Source organism: Epinephelus moara, chromosome 11 (genome assembly GCF_006386435.1).
Source record: "Epinephelus moara isolate mb chromosome 11, YSFRI_EMoa_1.0, whole genome shotgun sequence".
NCBI lineage: Eukaryota > Metazoa > Chordata > Actinopteri > Perciformes > Serranidae > Epinephelus > Epinephelus moara.
The window spans coordinates 21,291,189-21,307,376 of record NC_065516.1 but is presented as its reverse complement, the minus strand read 5'-3'; the positions used below and the strand labels follow the sequence as shown (position 1 = coordinate 21,307,376).

The 16,188-nt window shown below is 45.4% G+C and overlaps 1 protein-coding gene across 4 annotated transcripts in view; it reads left to right on the top strand.

The window, feature by feature from the left end:
• Nucleotides 1-16,188, top strand: part of ncoa2 (nuclear receptor coactivator 2) — a 69,937-nt gene that overhangs the window by 38,552 nt on the left and 15,197 nt on the right. For all 4 annotated transcript variants that reach the window (XM_050057057.1, XM_050057058.1, XM_050057059.1 and 1 more), the window contains 6 exons: nt 2,665-2,842; nt 4,399-4,587; nt 8,045-8,146; nt 9,484-9,624; nt 9,955-10,102; nt 10,411-11,770. In XM_050057057.1, coding sequence (XP_049913014.1) covers nt 2,665-2,842; nt 4,399-4,587; nt 8,045-8,146; nt 9,484-9,624; nt 9,955-10,102; nt 10,411-11,770 — 2,118 coding nt within the window. The remainder of the gene's footprint in view (nt 1-2,664; nt 2,843-4,398; nt 4,588-8,044; nt 8,147-9,483; nt 9,625-9,954; nt 10,103-10,410; nt 11,771-16,188) is intronic.

The window sequence follows — 16,188 nt, the reverse complement described above, 5'->3', positions numbered from 1 at the left end:
CCTGGCGAATGAATCAGTCCATTGAGCCTCTCCTCTCACTCACTTCCTCCCTCCCTTTCTCTCTCTCTCTTACTTGTTCAGTTCTCTTTTCTCTCTCTCCCTCCCCAACTTCTCTTCATTTGCCTCTAGATCTGTCCTGTCATGGAATATTTATAGCTCTCCTGGTCCAGCGTCACTGAATCGACATACTAACTCGCGGCTAAATATAGCCCGGTGCAGCCTGCATGCTTTCCCATCTGTCAGCAGCCCCAAAACACAGCAATCGGCCATTCACACCCGCTCCTCTCTAGCCACGTCCCCGCCCGTCCGCCAGCTCGGGCTCATTACAGGATGCTCCGAGGAGAATGGCTGTCGGCAGGAAATGCACCCACGCGCCCCATGACCCTCCTCCAAGGCTCTCTGCTGCCCACTCTCATGCCAGAGCGCAGGAAGACGGAGAAGGCGGTGCAAAAACATTAATGTGCAGTTGTTGTAAACCTCTGGGGCAAGTCTTGGTCGGTCACATGACTGCTGTGGCATGTAGTTTGCATTCCTGGTAGATTGGTCCGTATGGTTTCTGTTGTGCGGTGTGACGACATCATCAGACAATAGAGGAGATACTTGTGTTAATATGACACCAAAGTTAAATTACTGATACAAAAAACATACATATTTTGATAGCTTACTTTAAGAAATGTTTCTTTACAAAACCGTTTTGTTCATTTAACCAAAGAAATCAAAGTTAACAACCCTTCAAGTAGCTGAATGAGACCTTACTCTGAAAATACAGGCTTAAATTAGCTAAACTATTATTTAAATTATTACTCATTTAATAAATTAAGTCAACAAGTACAAATCTAACCAGTCATTTACTGCCAGATTAAGGTACTTGACAGGTTTTTTTAGACGTAGTGCTATGAACACATTTCTGTCTGTACAAAAAAAATGTCTATGTTCAAAGCCGAGCCCTAAAGGAGACCTGTTTGAATTGTTTTTGTTAAGACAGTAATGCTTTGTCATGCAGAAAATACAGCGTGTTTAGCAAGAATTTATGTGAAGAGAGACCCTGTTTGCGAAGCACCAGTATCATATCATAAATTACAGTTACACCCAGAGGGGAGAGGGGAGTTGACCAGACCCTATTCCCCACGCTATAACAATTCACTACCTACTGTACATTGCTGTGGGAGGTTAAGCAGTATAGAGCCATATATCAAGACAATAGGCTAGGTGCAAAATGGAACATGGGGAGTACGCCGCCTCCGAGTGTATTTATTTAGAGTGTATTCATTTGTACCGCCTTTAGTCACCTCTACAGTGTATATTTAATCAGGGCATTATAAATGAAGGGATTGGCCAACAGCATTATTCAAGAGTGTCTGGAAGAAGGCGAGAGTTGGCACCAAGGAGTGTTTGCTCTGTTTCTGTTTGCCCTACTTGTCCAGTACATGGCCTTTCTTCACACCGGGTGGACTTGCACAGCCATGTTGCGTTTTGGAAGCGCTCTGCTTCACGCAGTGATAGATGAGATCTCCTTAAGTCTATTTTCAGCTTGTGCCGTGTTAATGCAGGCGAGGGAAAACTTGTGTCCCACTGTGATCATGTGTAACCTGGGGTGTATGACGTTGCTACACCCTAAAATTGTGCCCGCTAGTTAATGGAAGTTATGTGGAAGGGTGAGACAACCAAATATTCATGAAAATATATAGAAAAATATTTGGTTTATTTACAGTTCATGCTTTAAAAAAGTATAGAAATTCCTCTAATGTAAACCGCATGTATGTGTGGTGTGTAGGTAATGATTATTTAAACAGAGGCGTGGAGCAGACACCTTGGCAGGAGTCCCTTGTCTCTTATCTCGACACTTGATTTTACAGCTTTACAACCACCAGAATCCCCTTTTAAGGGCTCTGGGTGATTTGATGGCCTAATTGACACCATCTTGTGTGTAATGGCTGACCTGGGGCTGTATTCTTTCAATTAAGTGCTCCTCCTCCCTCACATCTTCCAATCGCTGCTGGCACATGCTTTTATCCTGCTTTCTATCAGCAACACTGATGTCGAGCATCTGCAGGAGTGATGGATGTACCTGGCACACACTGAACTAATTGGCTCTTTTTAGGCACTATGTAGATTCGCTGCATATTTACACAGCTTGGGGAGAAAGTTTCAGTCGTGTGTGTGTGTGTGTGTGCATGCTGGCTGAGGAACAGTAGACACAAGTGGAACATCAATAAAGAAAATAAGCTAGCAATAAGGAAACCAGGGAATTACCAAAACAGCTCCTTGAATAGTTTTTTTGTACATTTTTTAAATATGTTTCTTTGACCACAGACAACTAAAGACACACACACAATGGAAGATTGCAGAACCTCCTCTGCATGTTGGCTATTTTCAAAACTATCCTGTTTATGAGCCAAATTTAGCTCGTGGTGTTGGATGTGAGAGTTTTGGACTGGAACAGTAAAATTATCTCAATAATCTATGAGTGAAGAAAAGCATATCTTGCGTATTATGTGAGGAAATCTGCCAGTATTAGTAGGAAATACAGGTGGTCAGACATATTTTTACTCCCCTACTTGTGCTTTGATTTCACAGTTTGATTGTGTCAGTGTGAAAAGTGAAATAAACAAACCTGCTTTTTCCTGAACGTGTCTCTTATTTCACTCTCTTTCACCCCTCCAGGCCCTGGACGGCTTCTTCTTTGTGGTGAACATGGAGGGTAACATTGTGTTCGTGTCTGAGAATGTGACCCAGTACCTGCGCTACAACCAGGAGGAGCTGATGAACACCAGTGTCTACAGCGTGCTGCACGTCGGGGATCACGCCGAGTTCATCAAGAACCTGCTGCCCAAATCCCTCGGTTAGCCTCCAGCGTATTTTCCCTGCCTTCATTTGCTTTGCTCCGTGGCTTTTTCTACCTGTCAGTTCGTGTCTCGCTGTGTCGCTTGTGCTCTGCGTCTCTCTATCTCTCTCTTCCCGATTCCGCATGTATGTCCTCTATGTTGCATCACTCCCACCTCTGCTCATACCTTAGCAGGCTCTCGTTCACACCCCAGCCTCATTTCTTGCTTTTTACATTGTGTGCTTCCTCTGTCTCTTAACACCCTCACCTCTCTTCTTCTCCCTGTTTAAACAGCTGTAGGTGGCTGTTTGGTCGCGATGTCAGTTTAATTAAAACGCTAAAATGTTTACGGTTGAGCTGCTACGGAGAGGATGTGGGAAAGCTGGCTAATACAAAGTGTTATGTAAGCTTTCTATACAGCGTTGGCATCGTGCACATAACCTATAGGTTCTTCATTTTCTCTTTTGCTGATGCTCAGCCCAGACATTTGCTCTCGCTCTTCTCTTCCTCCTCCCTCCCTTCTCAGCTAATTAACTTCCTTTTTCAGTTTCTCTCCCCTGTCAGCAGCATCCCTCCCTTCATATATTCTCATCTCGTGCCCTTCCTTCCCCTTCTCTTCACTTTGTGTGTTATTCTCACCCTCATCAAGTTCACATTTTCATGCTCTCGCTTTCCCGTTTCCTAGCCTCCCTGAAAAGCATTGTCTTTACGCTTGCATTGCTCATCTCACGAAAACAGGACATTTATTTTCGTAAGACAGACATTGGCTTTTCTCTTTCTCTCCTCCAGTTTTGCCCTTTTCTTTTCCCCTGTCTCTTCTCTTCTCTTTCATACCTACCTCCTCCACATCCCACCTCTCCATCTCCTCTGCGTAAGAGGTGGTGGTAATGTATGTCAGTGCACCCCACCAGGAGCTCTTTCTAAGTCCCCTCTCCCCTTCCTCTCCTCTTGTCTCCTGGTGCTTCGGATTGAGGTCTGAGTGCCCAGCCATCTGGGTGGGAGAGCAGCACAGAGCAGAGTACCCTGGAAACGATCGGCGGGCTGTGTCCCAGATACTGGGAGATTATCAATGCACTGAATGAGATCACAAACCAGATGGAGTGTGATGGGAGTTTGCGAGAGTTAAATGAGTTGTGTGCGTGACTGTACATGTCTCTTCTTCTTTTTTTGTGTGTGTGTATGTGTGCGTGCGTGTGGCGTGCTTGCTCGCGCCTGTGTAAGTGTTGGAGAGAAGAAGAAAGATTGGCAATGATGTTTTAGAGGACATGCATATGGAGGCCTGGCTGTGATGCATGGCTGTGGATAGATGGCACAGGGCTCAGGGTTCCAACTGCTCATTATGACTGATCTCTACCCAGCAACTGCTCTCTCCTTTTTACACTTTTTCCGCCTTCATTCTCTCTGTCTTGCTCTCATTATGTCTTTCACTTGCAGTGTGGTAGCCTCTCTTGGCTCACTCGTCGCCGCTCCTTGTTTTGTTGTTCACTTTTGGCTGCAGTAAAAAATCCATCAAATAAAATCCCCAGGAGGCCACACTGTAAATCTCCCTTGCCCCTTTCTCGCTCCTTTTACAGTGAACGGCGTCCCATGGTCCAGCGAGGGTCCGAGGAGGAACAGTCACACATTCAACTGCCGAATGCTGGTCAATCCCCACAGCGACAGCCAGGACGAGCCGCACGAGCACGAACCTCAGCAGCAGAAATACGAGACCATGCAGTGTTTCGCTGTTTCGGAGCCCAAGTCCATCAAGGAGGAAGGAGACGGTATGAAAGGAGAGGGGGGAGATGGTGTGGGAAAAGAGAACGGATAGAGAGTTGGAGGATCATTTGATACTAAAGCAGTGACCCTATAATACAACCTTGGACAAGATTAGTTCTGGGATCCGTTGAAACTCCTGTGAAATGTGTAGAACAGTCAGGATTTTGGCCATCTTTTATTTTAGTGTTTATGATTCAATTTATTTTATTCACTTGTTTATTTAACAAGGACAAATTCATAAGACATTAATTCATAATTGAAATATAAAGTAGATGCATTGCATACAGGTTTCTAGCCTCAGCTAATTTGCAACCCTTGGCCTTTGTTAGGCTTTTAGAATTAAAACAGTAAGTATAATATTACTGAGCATGGAGTAATACAATACAATAATACAACATATAAAGTAAAATACAGGCAAAGACTGAGACTTAGAGCAGTTGTAAACACTTTTGGGATTAGAGAATTTAAGAATTAAGAATTTCTAAAACACCCAGCAGTCATTATGAGGTGAAAAAGTCAGCGGATGCAAATGGCTAACTGTTGTGACTGAGGAATGGTAGATTGCTTTAGAGGGAAATTAGCCCTAACTCAAAGTAGTCCGACAGCGCAAGGCTGACGACAAAATCAAAAAAAAAATTCATAAGCACACTAAGGTGGAATTTATACTTCTGTGTCAAATCGACACCATATCCTGACGTGCACCTCCCCAGAAATGTAACTACGCATCACAGCTGAAACCATTTCCCTCAGTGGAAACGAAGCTTTTATTTAATTTAATTTCACAGATAAGAAACAATAAATTGTGAAGACAATAAAGCCTCCACAAAAATAGCATTTTAAGTCTTGTGTGTAATTTTTCCTTCAGGGATTTACACTTCAGGATTTATCCTGACTTCATATGAGCGGAGGGAAACTCCGCTCGTCGCTAGGCTAATTTAAACAATGTAAAATGCCATAGGCTTGTGCTAATAACGTTAGTGTTTTGTATTTGTTTGGAAAACGTGTTTTGTCAGTTGAAGCCAAATTCTGTACCGTTTATTAAATGTTGCTGCTGTCCCTGGTTTTATGAGAAGACGGAAAGATCGCTAGCTGCTAGGCTAATTTATACAATGTAAAATGCCATAGGCTTGTGCTAATAACATTAGCATGTTGTATTTGTGGGGAAAACGTATCCAGAAAAAGTGCTTTGTCTGGGAATGCTGCGAGTTGTAATGTGTACTTGTGTTTGAAACTGTCTCTATTAAGCCCTGTTTAATGTGTTTCAATTGCATTTTGAATCAACTAAACTTTAAAGCACCTCACAGAAACTCCGCCGCCGACTGGTGCTTTGGAGGTGTAACTGCAGAGTGACACAGACACACCACCGCACCACGTATAAATGCTCACAACGGCGTAGGCCACGTGCATTGCCTACAGCGTAGGGTCTGCCGTACAAGTATAAATCCTGCATAACTGATCGAGGCAGCGATAGACCAGCCTGTTCAGCAATGTTAAATTGCTGTGAAACAGTCAATGAAGTCTGGCTTTGAAGAGATTGATATAACTCATCTAGCCTCACAGACTTTTTTCTGGATGGCTATAATACAGTTTGTTTCCGCCCCCCTGACAGCAGCTTAGCTTCGGTGAAAGTACTTCTGCCTGCTTGTCCACACTGGGGCTGTGCTAACTGTCATCTACTGTATGTAGTACAGTGACTATGGATAAGCACCTCATAAAGATGCTATCTTGGGTGCAAGAAACCTCAGAACGTGACTGCTGCAGAACGGAAACTGGTTTTAAATATGACTCCAAGTTGCAGCCAATTACCTTTTTAGATTTATCATGAATAGATCATTGAGAATAAGCAATATACTGGCATTGAAATGTGAAAAGCGGTATAAGCAGCTGACGAGGAGCAGTTCTGGTGCCACTCAACTTACATCCATGAAAAGTTAAGTGACACAAGGGAGACGAGAGGCCGGGCAGCTGTCATTAAAGCTTATCTATAATTCATGTACATCCCTCGCAAACCTGGGCTTATGACTCCAAGGAAAGGGTGGAGCTGTTTACATCAGTAACCCTTTTGATAGCCTCCGAATAATTCTCAACATATCAACCCTTTGAAGATGTTTTTGGAGCATATGTGAACAAGGAAGCTTCGCTCGCGGTAGCCACTCGTATAAACATCTGCTCGCCTTTCCTGGGAAATGATTTAAATTGAATGTTGGCTCTGCTCTCCTTACAGTGTTCAGTCACTGAGAGGTCACTGAGCTTTTCCAGTGGTTTTCATGGCTTTAGCCTGGAACTTGAGATCCTGTAGTTTGAGTAAATTTCCATCACAAGTGACTGTCCTTTATCCAAAAACGCTCGGCATTGATTCGTTATGCTCCCAAAACAATTGCAGTGCTCCACATTTAATCTACCTAAATTGTCTTTGCTCAGTGGTTTTGATGAGTAACCGTAACTTCCCACTGCCAAACTATAACTCAGTGGTTAATTAAAACAATAAGTGAAAATGAAAATGTTGCGCTCCAACTCTCAACCTGTCTTTTCCCCTCTCTGGCTTCCTTTGTGCACCAGCTGCTTGCCAGCTATACTTTGGCAAATAGACTGACTAGGACCCAGGCCAGAGTTGTGCTAGTGTTTGTGTGTGTGCGTGTGTGTGAGTGGCAAGGCGGGATCAGTCGTTACAGTTGGAGGAATCTATCCAGCCGTAGACAGAGACAGAGGAAGGAAGGAAGGAAGGAAGGAAGGAAGTAAGGAAGGAAGGAGAGGGAAAGCAAGAGAATTGAGAGAGATTCACAGATCTAAGGGCCAGACCACCCAAGAGGCTCTGTTTACAAGTCAAAATGAGGAATGTGTGTGTGTGTGTGTGTGTGTGTGTGTGTGTGTGTGTGTGTGTGTGAGCCCTGGCATGCACTCCTTTGCCAGAAACATGTGTGGGATTGTGGGTATTACTGGCTCAGGAAAGTTGGATGGCAGACTTTTTGGGGTCACCCCAGCCCTGGACTTGGCGGTGTCATCTGTGTGTGTTAGAGGCAACTGTCATGATTGAGCGATGGCAATCTTTAATGTTGGGCCAGGGGAGGTGTCATCAGTGTGAGATGGCACTGTAGGTGAGACCAGCCGGAGACACAGACGCATGCAAGTGCACGTACGCATGCATGCACCCACACACGCGCACACACACCTTCAAAGGTCACACTTCATCATTTCCCTCGCCAGCGATAGCTGCTCCTCCTCATGAAAGGAGCGGAGCCCTGATCCCCATGCTCATTAATAACTGTATTAATTATGCTGCCTGGGAATAACATGCATTTCATTTTCTTTCCCTGTCTCTGTTTCTATCATTTACGCCCCCATCCTCCCCTCTCCTCCCCTTTCCCATCCCCCTTCATCCCTTCTGTCTCTGCCCTGTCCTCTTTGTTACATCCTCTCCCTCATCTTTCTTTCCTCCACGCGTTCCCTCTGTTCTCTCTCTAGACTTTCAGTCGTGCCTGATCTGTGTGGCTCGCAGGGTGCCCATGAAGGAAAGACCCATGCTTCCCACGCACGAGAGCTTCACCACGCGCCAGGACCTGCAAGGTACTCGAACCAGCCACACAGCCAGGAAGTACCAACTAATATAGTGAAGAACATTCACAGCAATCGTGATTTATTTCCCATTAGGCAAAACAAAATTTTCTTATCCTACAGAAACACACTATCCAGTCCAGGTCACACAGATCATATCGACCATTTTGGATCCCATAGTCCCCTACTACCAGAGGGTTACAGCATTTGTAACTGTTTGAATAAAGCTATACAGTCCCTTTATACAGGCACATCCTCAGCACCGCCTCATCCCATGATGTCACCAGCCCATAAATCACCTCACACTACAGTTCAGGTATTTAAAGATTATTATATCCTTGGTAAAGGCCCTTAGGATTGAACGCGTTAGTTGAACACACTTCCCACCTCTGTCTGCACTCTGGGAGGTAAAGGACCACCTGTCTCAACGCTGGCGCATAGACGCAGACGATTGTCTGTGTGTCACCTTTTCTTTGATGTGCTTGTAGCATTTGTGTGTAGCATACACGCACAAACACAACACACAAATGCACGCTCATAGTTACTTGCTGACATATAGTAATTTACTGTAGTTCCCCACCCAGACTATTGTAGGCGTGCATGTATGCATGCCTGCATTTTTTTGCCTGTTTGTTAGGGCTACACAATTCTGAATAAAACAAGTATCCTGATTTTGTTATTCAAGTTCTGAATCTGCTGGATACGGTGTTTTATCCGTATGAATTTTTGTGTTACAACTTTTTAGTCAGTCCCTATGTCATTCAGGCAGCAGTCTGCTTGTCAGCCCTTTTAAATGCATCACTGCCTCCATTTAAATTGCAACCCAGTGAGAGACAACTGTTACACTGATACAACAGAGTATGTATGCATGTGTTTACGCACATAGCATAGCATGTTAAGCTGTAAAGATAGCTGAGCCTAAGCTGTCCTGGTGACTTACAAAATGAATCCTTCTACCTGTTGTGTCTAAATGGCTATCTTTCACTTTGTGCTCACAGTATTTGTACTTGTGTTTACCTATCTAATCTTCTGTAGCCAGGACTTTCTCCTCAGTTGATTTCAGCACTTTGCTGGCACAGAAGAAAGCGTAATCTTTTGCCAGGTTGTTATTAAAATGTAAATACAGTAAATCCTCTGTATTCTTCAATCAATATCAAACCATGGAGCTGTTGTGCAGCAGAGTGGCCAAGTACAGAACATATTCTGGTAAACAAGCTGCTCTACATGTTTATGTTTGAGAGAGAGATTGAATCTCCATCAGCTCAGCAGGTGCAGGGTTGTATATGTGTATAGAAGTCCTCACTTATATGTCTGACTAAGGCCTTACTAATCCGGTCCTCTGTGCTCAGGTAAGATAACGTCCCTGGATACTAGTCTGCTGCGGGCGTCCATGAAGCCAGGCTGGGAGGATCTGGTGAGGCGCTGCATCCAGAGGTTCCACCTGCAGAATGACGGAGAGATGTCCTTTGCTAAGAGACATCAGCAGGAAGGTGATGCAACTTAGTGCAAAGCATATGTTGTTCCATTATTGGCTCTTGATAGTTACTTCTTTTTGTTTTTAATGATGCTGTTGTCAGATGACTGCATGAGTATAAAATGGTGGTTTGATCACGGGTCTCTTTTAAAGAAATGAATGGCAAATTGTAGGCTTCTGCTTTGACCCTCAATCTGACTATTTTATTGCTGCTATAAAAACAAACTGAAAACACTACACAATAGACAACCTAGAGAAAACTGTTCCTCACCATCATCAATTAATCATGCAAGTAAGAAATGCTTTGTGTGTGCACCTACTCACATATGTGCATGTGTGTCCTCAGTGCTCCGCCATGGCCAGGCATTCAGCCCCATCTACCGCTTCTCCCTCTCTGACGGAACCATCGTGTCCGCCCACACCAAGAGCAAACTGGTGCGCTCGCCCGCCACCAATGAGCCTCAGCTCTACATGTCCCTGCACATTCTTCAGAGGTATGTCTCGCTGCTTACACCTGTGTCAGGAAGAGAGAGGCAGATCTGCGGCATGTACGTGGTTACATGTTTTAGCCTGTTAATGCCCTGCAGCATGACCTGATGGCTTCATGTGTTCTGTGTGGATGTGATAGTACGTAAATTTGTGCTTGCCAATGGACTGGGTCTCAGGCAATAGGGTCATAATATAATCAAACATAAAGGTTGCTTCGTTCAAAAAAGAAAAATTAAACAAATTCTAACGGAAAATCCTTGATAATGAAAACTGTTGAACTCATCATCTGTATGTGTCTGTTTTTTACCTCTAGGGAGCAGACAGTATGTGGAATGGGCCAGGACATGGGTCCTGGCAGTCAGGCCACAGGGATGGCTCCAAAACCGATGAACTCCTCCACTCCCTCCATGACTCCTCCAACCCCAGGCAGTTTGCCAGGCTCAGGGCCTCAGGGCCAAGACACTACCATCAGCAGCAACAGCACGCCTTTTTCCTCTCCAGGCCCTGCTGGCCCCAGAGAACCAGCAGCCATGGGGGGGCATATGCAGGGCTACCGTTTTGGCTGTCCCCCACCACACAACCACACTGGGGGCATGCAGCCGCCACAGCAGGGCCCCAACTGGAGGATGAACAGCCCCTCTCGCGCTAGCCCCAGCCCAGCCGGCGGGCCCCATCCACCTCAACAGAACTCTATGCTGTCGCCCAGGCACCGAGGTAGTCCTGGGGGGGCAGGCAGCCCTCGTGTAGCAGGAGGCCTGCACTCACCCTCCCCAGTGGGGATGTGTGGTGGAGGGCCTGGAGGTGCGGGTAGTAGCAGCACGACGAGCACCCATGCTAACAGCTACACTAGCAGTTCTCTTTCAGCTCTGCAGGCCCTTAGTGAGTGTCACGGTGTAGGACACGGGCATGGGCCCCCTCATGCACACACACTGGGGTCTCCTGACCGAAAGATAGGCTCCCCAGCTGGGGTCACACCAGGGTCAGGGGTGAACACTCATATGATGACAAAACTCGGAGGGGGCAGTGGCACTGCTGGTGGTACAGGAGACTCATTTGGACCTCACACAGAGGTGGGTCAGGGGCACACCCAGGGACAGACAGAGAGCAACCTAGCTGAGCCCAAGGAGGAGAGGGAAGGGCCTCCTGAGGGCCACGATGCTCACAATCGTCTTTATGACAACAAGGGCCACACCAAGCTACTGCAACTGCTCACCACCAAGCCAGAGCCTCTGGAGACGCCCCTGTCCCCCGGTGCAGGAGGTGAGGGTAAGGACCAGGCAGGGACTGGGGTTCGAGGTGGCCACACTGGGGGGAACACTCATGCTACATCCCTTAAGGAAAAACACAAGATCCTGCACCAACTGCTTCAGAACAGTACGTCTCCGGTCGACCTGGCCAAGCTCACTGCGGAGGCCACAGGCAAAGAGCTAGGCCAAGACCAAGCCCAGGGTGCAGGTAGTACAGCTTCTGGGGCAGATATTGCTCCTAAGCAGGAGCCCTTGAGCCCCAAGAAGAAGGACAATGCCCTGCTACGCTACCTGCTGGATAAGGATGACACTGTACTGAAAGACAAGGTCCCTAAGCTGGAGCCTGGGGAGGTGAAGGTGGACGGTGGCAAACACCCTCTTGTCAAGACGGAGAAACAAGACACAGGATACGACCGAGCTGAACAGGTGAGTTTCACGAAAAGCTGTCGTAATAGCTTGTTTACTGCTTTAATTTCCAGCTTTGCAATGATGAAAGAACCAGAGCTGCCCTAAAACTGATTTTGTAACCTCCTTCTCTTTAGCCCATTGCGAAAACTAAAACTTTTTTGCCCTGCACTGCTCCACTTGCCTCCCCTCTCTGTCTGAGCGTTAATCTGGGTTAGGTAGCAGATGTTGGCTCCTCCAAGTCCCATGTCCACACAGGATGCTACAGCTAAACACACACAACGGTCTGGCTACGTAGAGGTCAGACAGACCATTCGTGGCTTATATACAGTCCCATTCAGATTTACAGTCTCGTCATATACACTTAAGACACCACGCATGCTTTTTATTCACATATATAAACACATCTGGTCTTTTCACTGCCTATGCGTTGGCAGCACAAGCTGAGGGAGGCTGTCCGCCAGCTTCAAACAACTGTGACATTTGGAAGGAGCCCCTGTGGTTCTCCAGCCATTTGATCCTGGTTGCGTTTGGCCAGAATCCTCAGGTTTGGCACTGAGCTCAGGTCAGGCCTGGCGCTGAAAGAGAGAAAAGGAGGAAAGAGTAAAAGGGGAGTGAGCGGGGAGAGTGTTGCTGGTAAAACTCTAAAGTTTTGTGCAGCAGGGGTTTCAGCTCGCTGATAGTCTAATGCAGGGTTGGTGAGACACACAACCTTTCATACAGGAAACCTGTGCATGACGTGCTCTACTAAACACAGGTTCAAGATGCTAATGTAGTTCGATCACACACACCACTGCTAAACCACAGAATTACATAGAATTACACAAAAGTACATGAATGCCCTTGCACGCTTTGCTGTCTGTATTTCTCTCATTGCCTCCCTCTTCTTAGACTGGTATTCATGATATTTGAACATTAAACAAAAGTCATGTTTGGTGTAGAAATGATGCTGGTCGAGGGAAGCATTCAAAGAGCACTGTGTCGGGCTAAAAGGGATTGCTTTCTTATGGTGTCCTATCTTCTTTGTGGCCCATTTCTATAGAAACAGTGTGCTGTGTTTTTTCTCCGTGCAGACAGGGGCAGTGGAACAGAATGTCAGCCAGCTATGCACGTTAGCTGCGTATGTACAGTATGTGCTCGGCCACTTGGGTACATATGGAGAAGAGAAAAATGTGATTGGATGGATAATAAGAGCTGCTGTTGAACTGAACAAAGAAGGAGAGATGAGAGAGGTGTAGATACCCCCAGGAGAGCCCAGCCTCGGCAGGCAGAGTGAAAATGATGAGCCATATGCTCCTGCATGTCCTCTCTGCTACCATGGAGATAGAGGGGAGAGGGAGTGGTGTGTTTGTAGAACAAGCAACGTACCAGAAACAATAGAGGGGGAAAAGAAATTGAGAGATTTAATATGCATGCCCTGATACTGAAGGCTTTGTTTTTATTAGAAGTAGCCAGCGTACAACAAAAATTCAATTGCACGTTAAATTGGTTAATTCCTGCCTTGTGTTGGCAGCACAAATGAAATTGGTGAAATCGGGGTTTTACTGTTAGATGCCGATTAAAGCGCCCAGAGCTTCAAACAGCAATGATGATGGCTCATTCCAGTTTGACTGTGGTTTCCACCCCAGAACAAGGGCATTTGTTCGACATGAAGCTATGACTTCATTAGCGGCATTACACGTATGCGAGTGGGTTTCTGTTCCTTACTGGTGAGCTGCTGCTCGGCCATGTGTGAAAGCTGACTGTACTAGTTAAAAAGTCCACTCATCCTTCTCTCTACCAACCTCACCCACTGTTTTCTTGCTTCCTCTCCCTCCCTCCCTCCCTCCCTCCCTCCTCCTCTCTCCTCCTCATGATTGTTTGAGGGCTGAATTATTGATGGCTGGAGCAGAGCTAAATGAGAAATCAGAGCAGAGCTCCATAGTAGAGGCTCAGCTGATGGCTGTAGGAACTATAGGTATGGTCATGGAGCCCCAAGGTCCTATGGGAGGCAGGATTAACTGTGTGTTTTACACGAGTGTGTTCCCGTGGTTATTGCGGACAGCATCATGTAAACATACTGTCTACTGAAGCTGAACTGTTTCCACAACAATAGTAATCTTATTTCAATGCATGTTAATGACTTAGCTCATGTATCAGCTTATCTTTAATCTACACCACATTATGACTCAACATGAAACATATATTCCTCATAATCACATCAGTGATGTGTCACATCAAGCAAAAAATCATCAGTATTATAAAATCTGTTCACTTGGGTAGCATGAGTTTGTCATTGTTGTAATGTGAAATCACTGCAGCTCAACGTAGGATTGAGTATTTCTTTTATAAGATGTTGGTCACAGTAGCTACAGCCCCACAGTGACCCTCAATAGGAGTAAGTGGATGAAGAAAACGAATTAATTTATTTCATCGAATACAGTCTGGTTTTGTTTTCCTTCAGTTGTTTTCTCCTGGACAGAAAACTGAAGTTCTCCTTTGTAACGTTTATGTAATGATGATGTAGTGCAGGGTTTGACATTGGTTTGTGTTTTGTTCTGTTTTTCATTTGGCCGGTCGGACAAGGGGGTCAGAAATCTACTTGTCCCAAGTCCACTTTTACTTGCCCCTGTACTAATTGTTTCACATATTAGCAGTTCTCAAATAACAACAAAGACTTAAGTTAAAGCAACACTCACCTTTCTGGAAATTTTACACTTTTCTTTGTTTAGGTTAAAATGCTATTAATAAGCTGATGGCACACTAAAATATAAGTGAATTCCACCAGAGATAAAACTCATAATTATACCATTCTCATATGGTTCTAAGAAAACTCCTCATAATTATACCATTCTCATATGGTTCTAAGAAAACTCCGACCGATCATTCAGCCGAGCGTCCTGTCTGTCTTCCCCACGTGGAGGCCTCCGACTGACGTAATTGTTCGCGTAACATCTCTCTTCTACCCAGAGAAGTTGCTCCAGTTGCTAACAGTTAGCCTACTGTAGCCTAACTTTGCCTGAGCCTCTGTATTATCTTCCTTGTTTGTTGCCAGTCACCAGTACTATCTAACGTTAGCGCTTACATTATATTATAAAACTCATCAGTCATCACTGACTCCGGTTGAGTTTTTAAACTCCGGGGTTGCATTTGACTGTCTTGGTTGTAACGTTACACTCGCTCTTCTCTTCCGTGTATCTAACGTTACCTTGCCAACACCTACATCTATCTGAGACTTAATGAGGACGTAATGGAGGAGGGGGGAGTAGGCCTTTGGAGGGAGGTGGAGTTGTGGATGTTCAGATTTTTTGCTGTGTGAAATGCAAGAAAGGTAAGAGTAGCTTTAATTGTCATTTAATCTTTATTTAAAGGTGCTGTATGTAGCTCTTCAGGAAGATAGTTGATTGTGAAATCTCATTTCCCAGTCGTCACATACCAACGCTGTGGATTGGTGGCTCGGTCCAGTTACCAACCAAAAGCGTCAGTGTTTGACAATCTGGGAATGAGGCTGAACAATAGATCTTTCTCCAGAGTTACCTACAGCACCTTTAAGTAAATAAATCAGAACAAGGACACAGTTACCCCATTTACACCTGGCATCAACATGCGTTTTTTGTGATCGGATTGCAATCGGATAGCACTTGACCAGGTATTAACATGCATCTCTGGCGTCCACATCCAGATCCATTTGCTATCCGATCATGCTCCGTCCCGCTGATGTCACATCCTCCTCTTCTTCCTCTGCAAACCTTTCCAGCAGCAGACTACAACATATCCTGTGCGCCGCAACAACAACAACAACAACAAGATGTTAGCCACCCGTGAAGTCGCGTTATTGTATGGACTTCTCCTTGTTTTTCGAAGCACTGGAAGAAACCGTCTTCGACAAGCGTAATATCGACGAAAGCAGCGGAGACAGCTTTTGCTTTAGCTGTGCTCTTGTTGTTGTCTTCTTCTTCCTTCTTCCTGTGTCCAGCTGGCGCACCTCGCTTACGTATTTCCGCCCACGGAGTTGTTGCATGTGGATTGGAGACACATTCGCATTTACACTTGTGTTCGATGTGGTCACTGTACGTCCCTGAACACCTTCAGAAGTGGTTTGGCAGATCGGGTAACAGTCCGTCCTCAATGCGTTTAGAGTGTATTTACACTTGTACTGTCATGTGGTCAGGAGCAATCCGATCACAAGAAACGCATGTTAATGCCAGGTGTAAAGGGGGTTAAGTGTGTCATAGATGCGATATCGAATATGGTGTGATAATCCCCCTCCTTCTCCCCAGAGATGGACTTGTTACATGATCACAGACATTCTATAACACCTCCCAAATGAACTCATGTTTCCTGAGTAATTATAATACTCACTCATGCATCAGCTCATAATCTTTGTCTTTGCCGCTGCCTGATCAGTACTGCATATGTGCAACTCTCAACGGAGATGAGAAGGATGTGAGATGGCACAC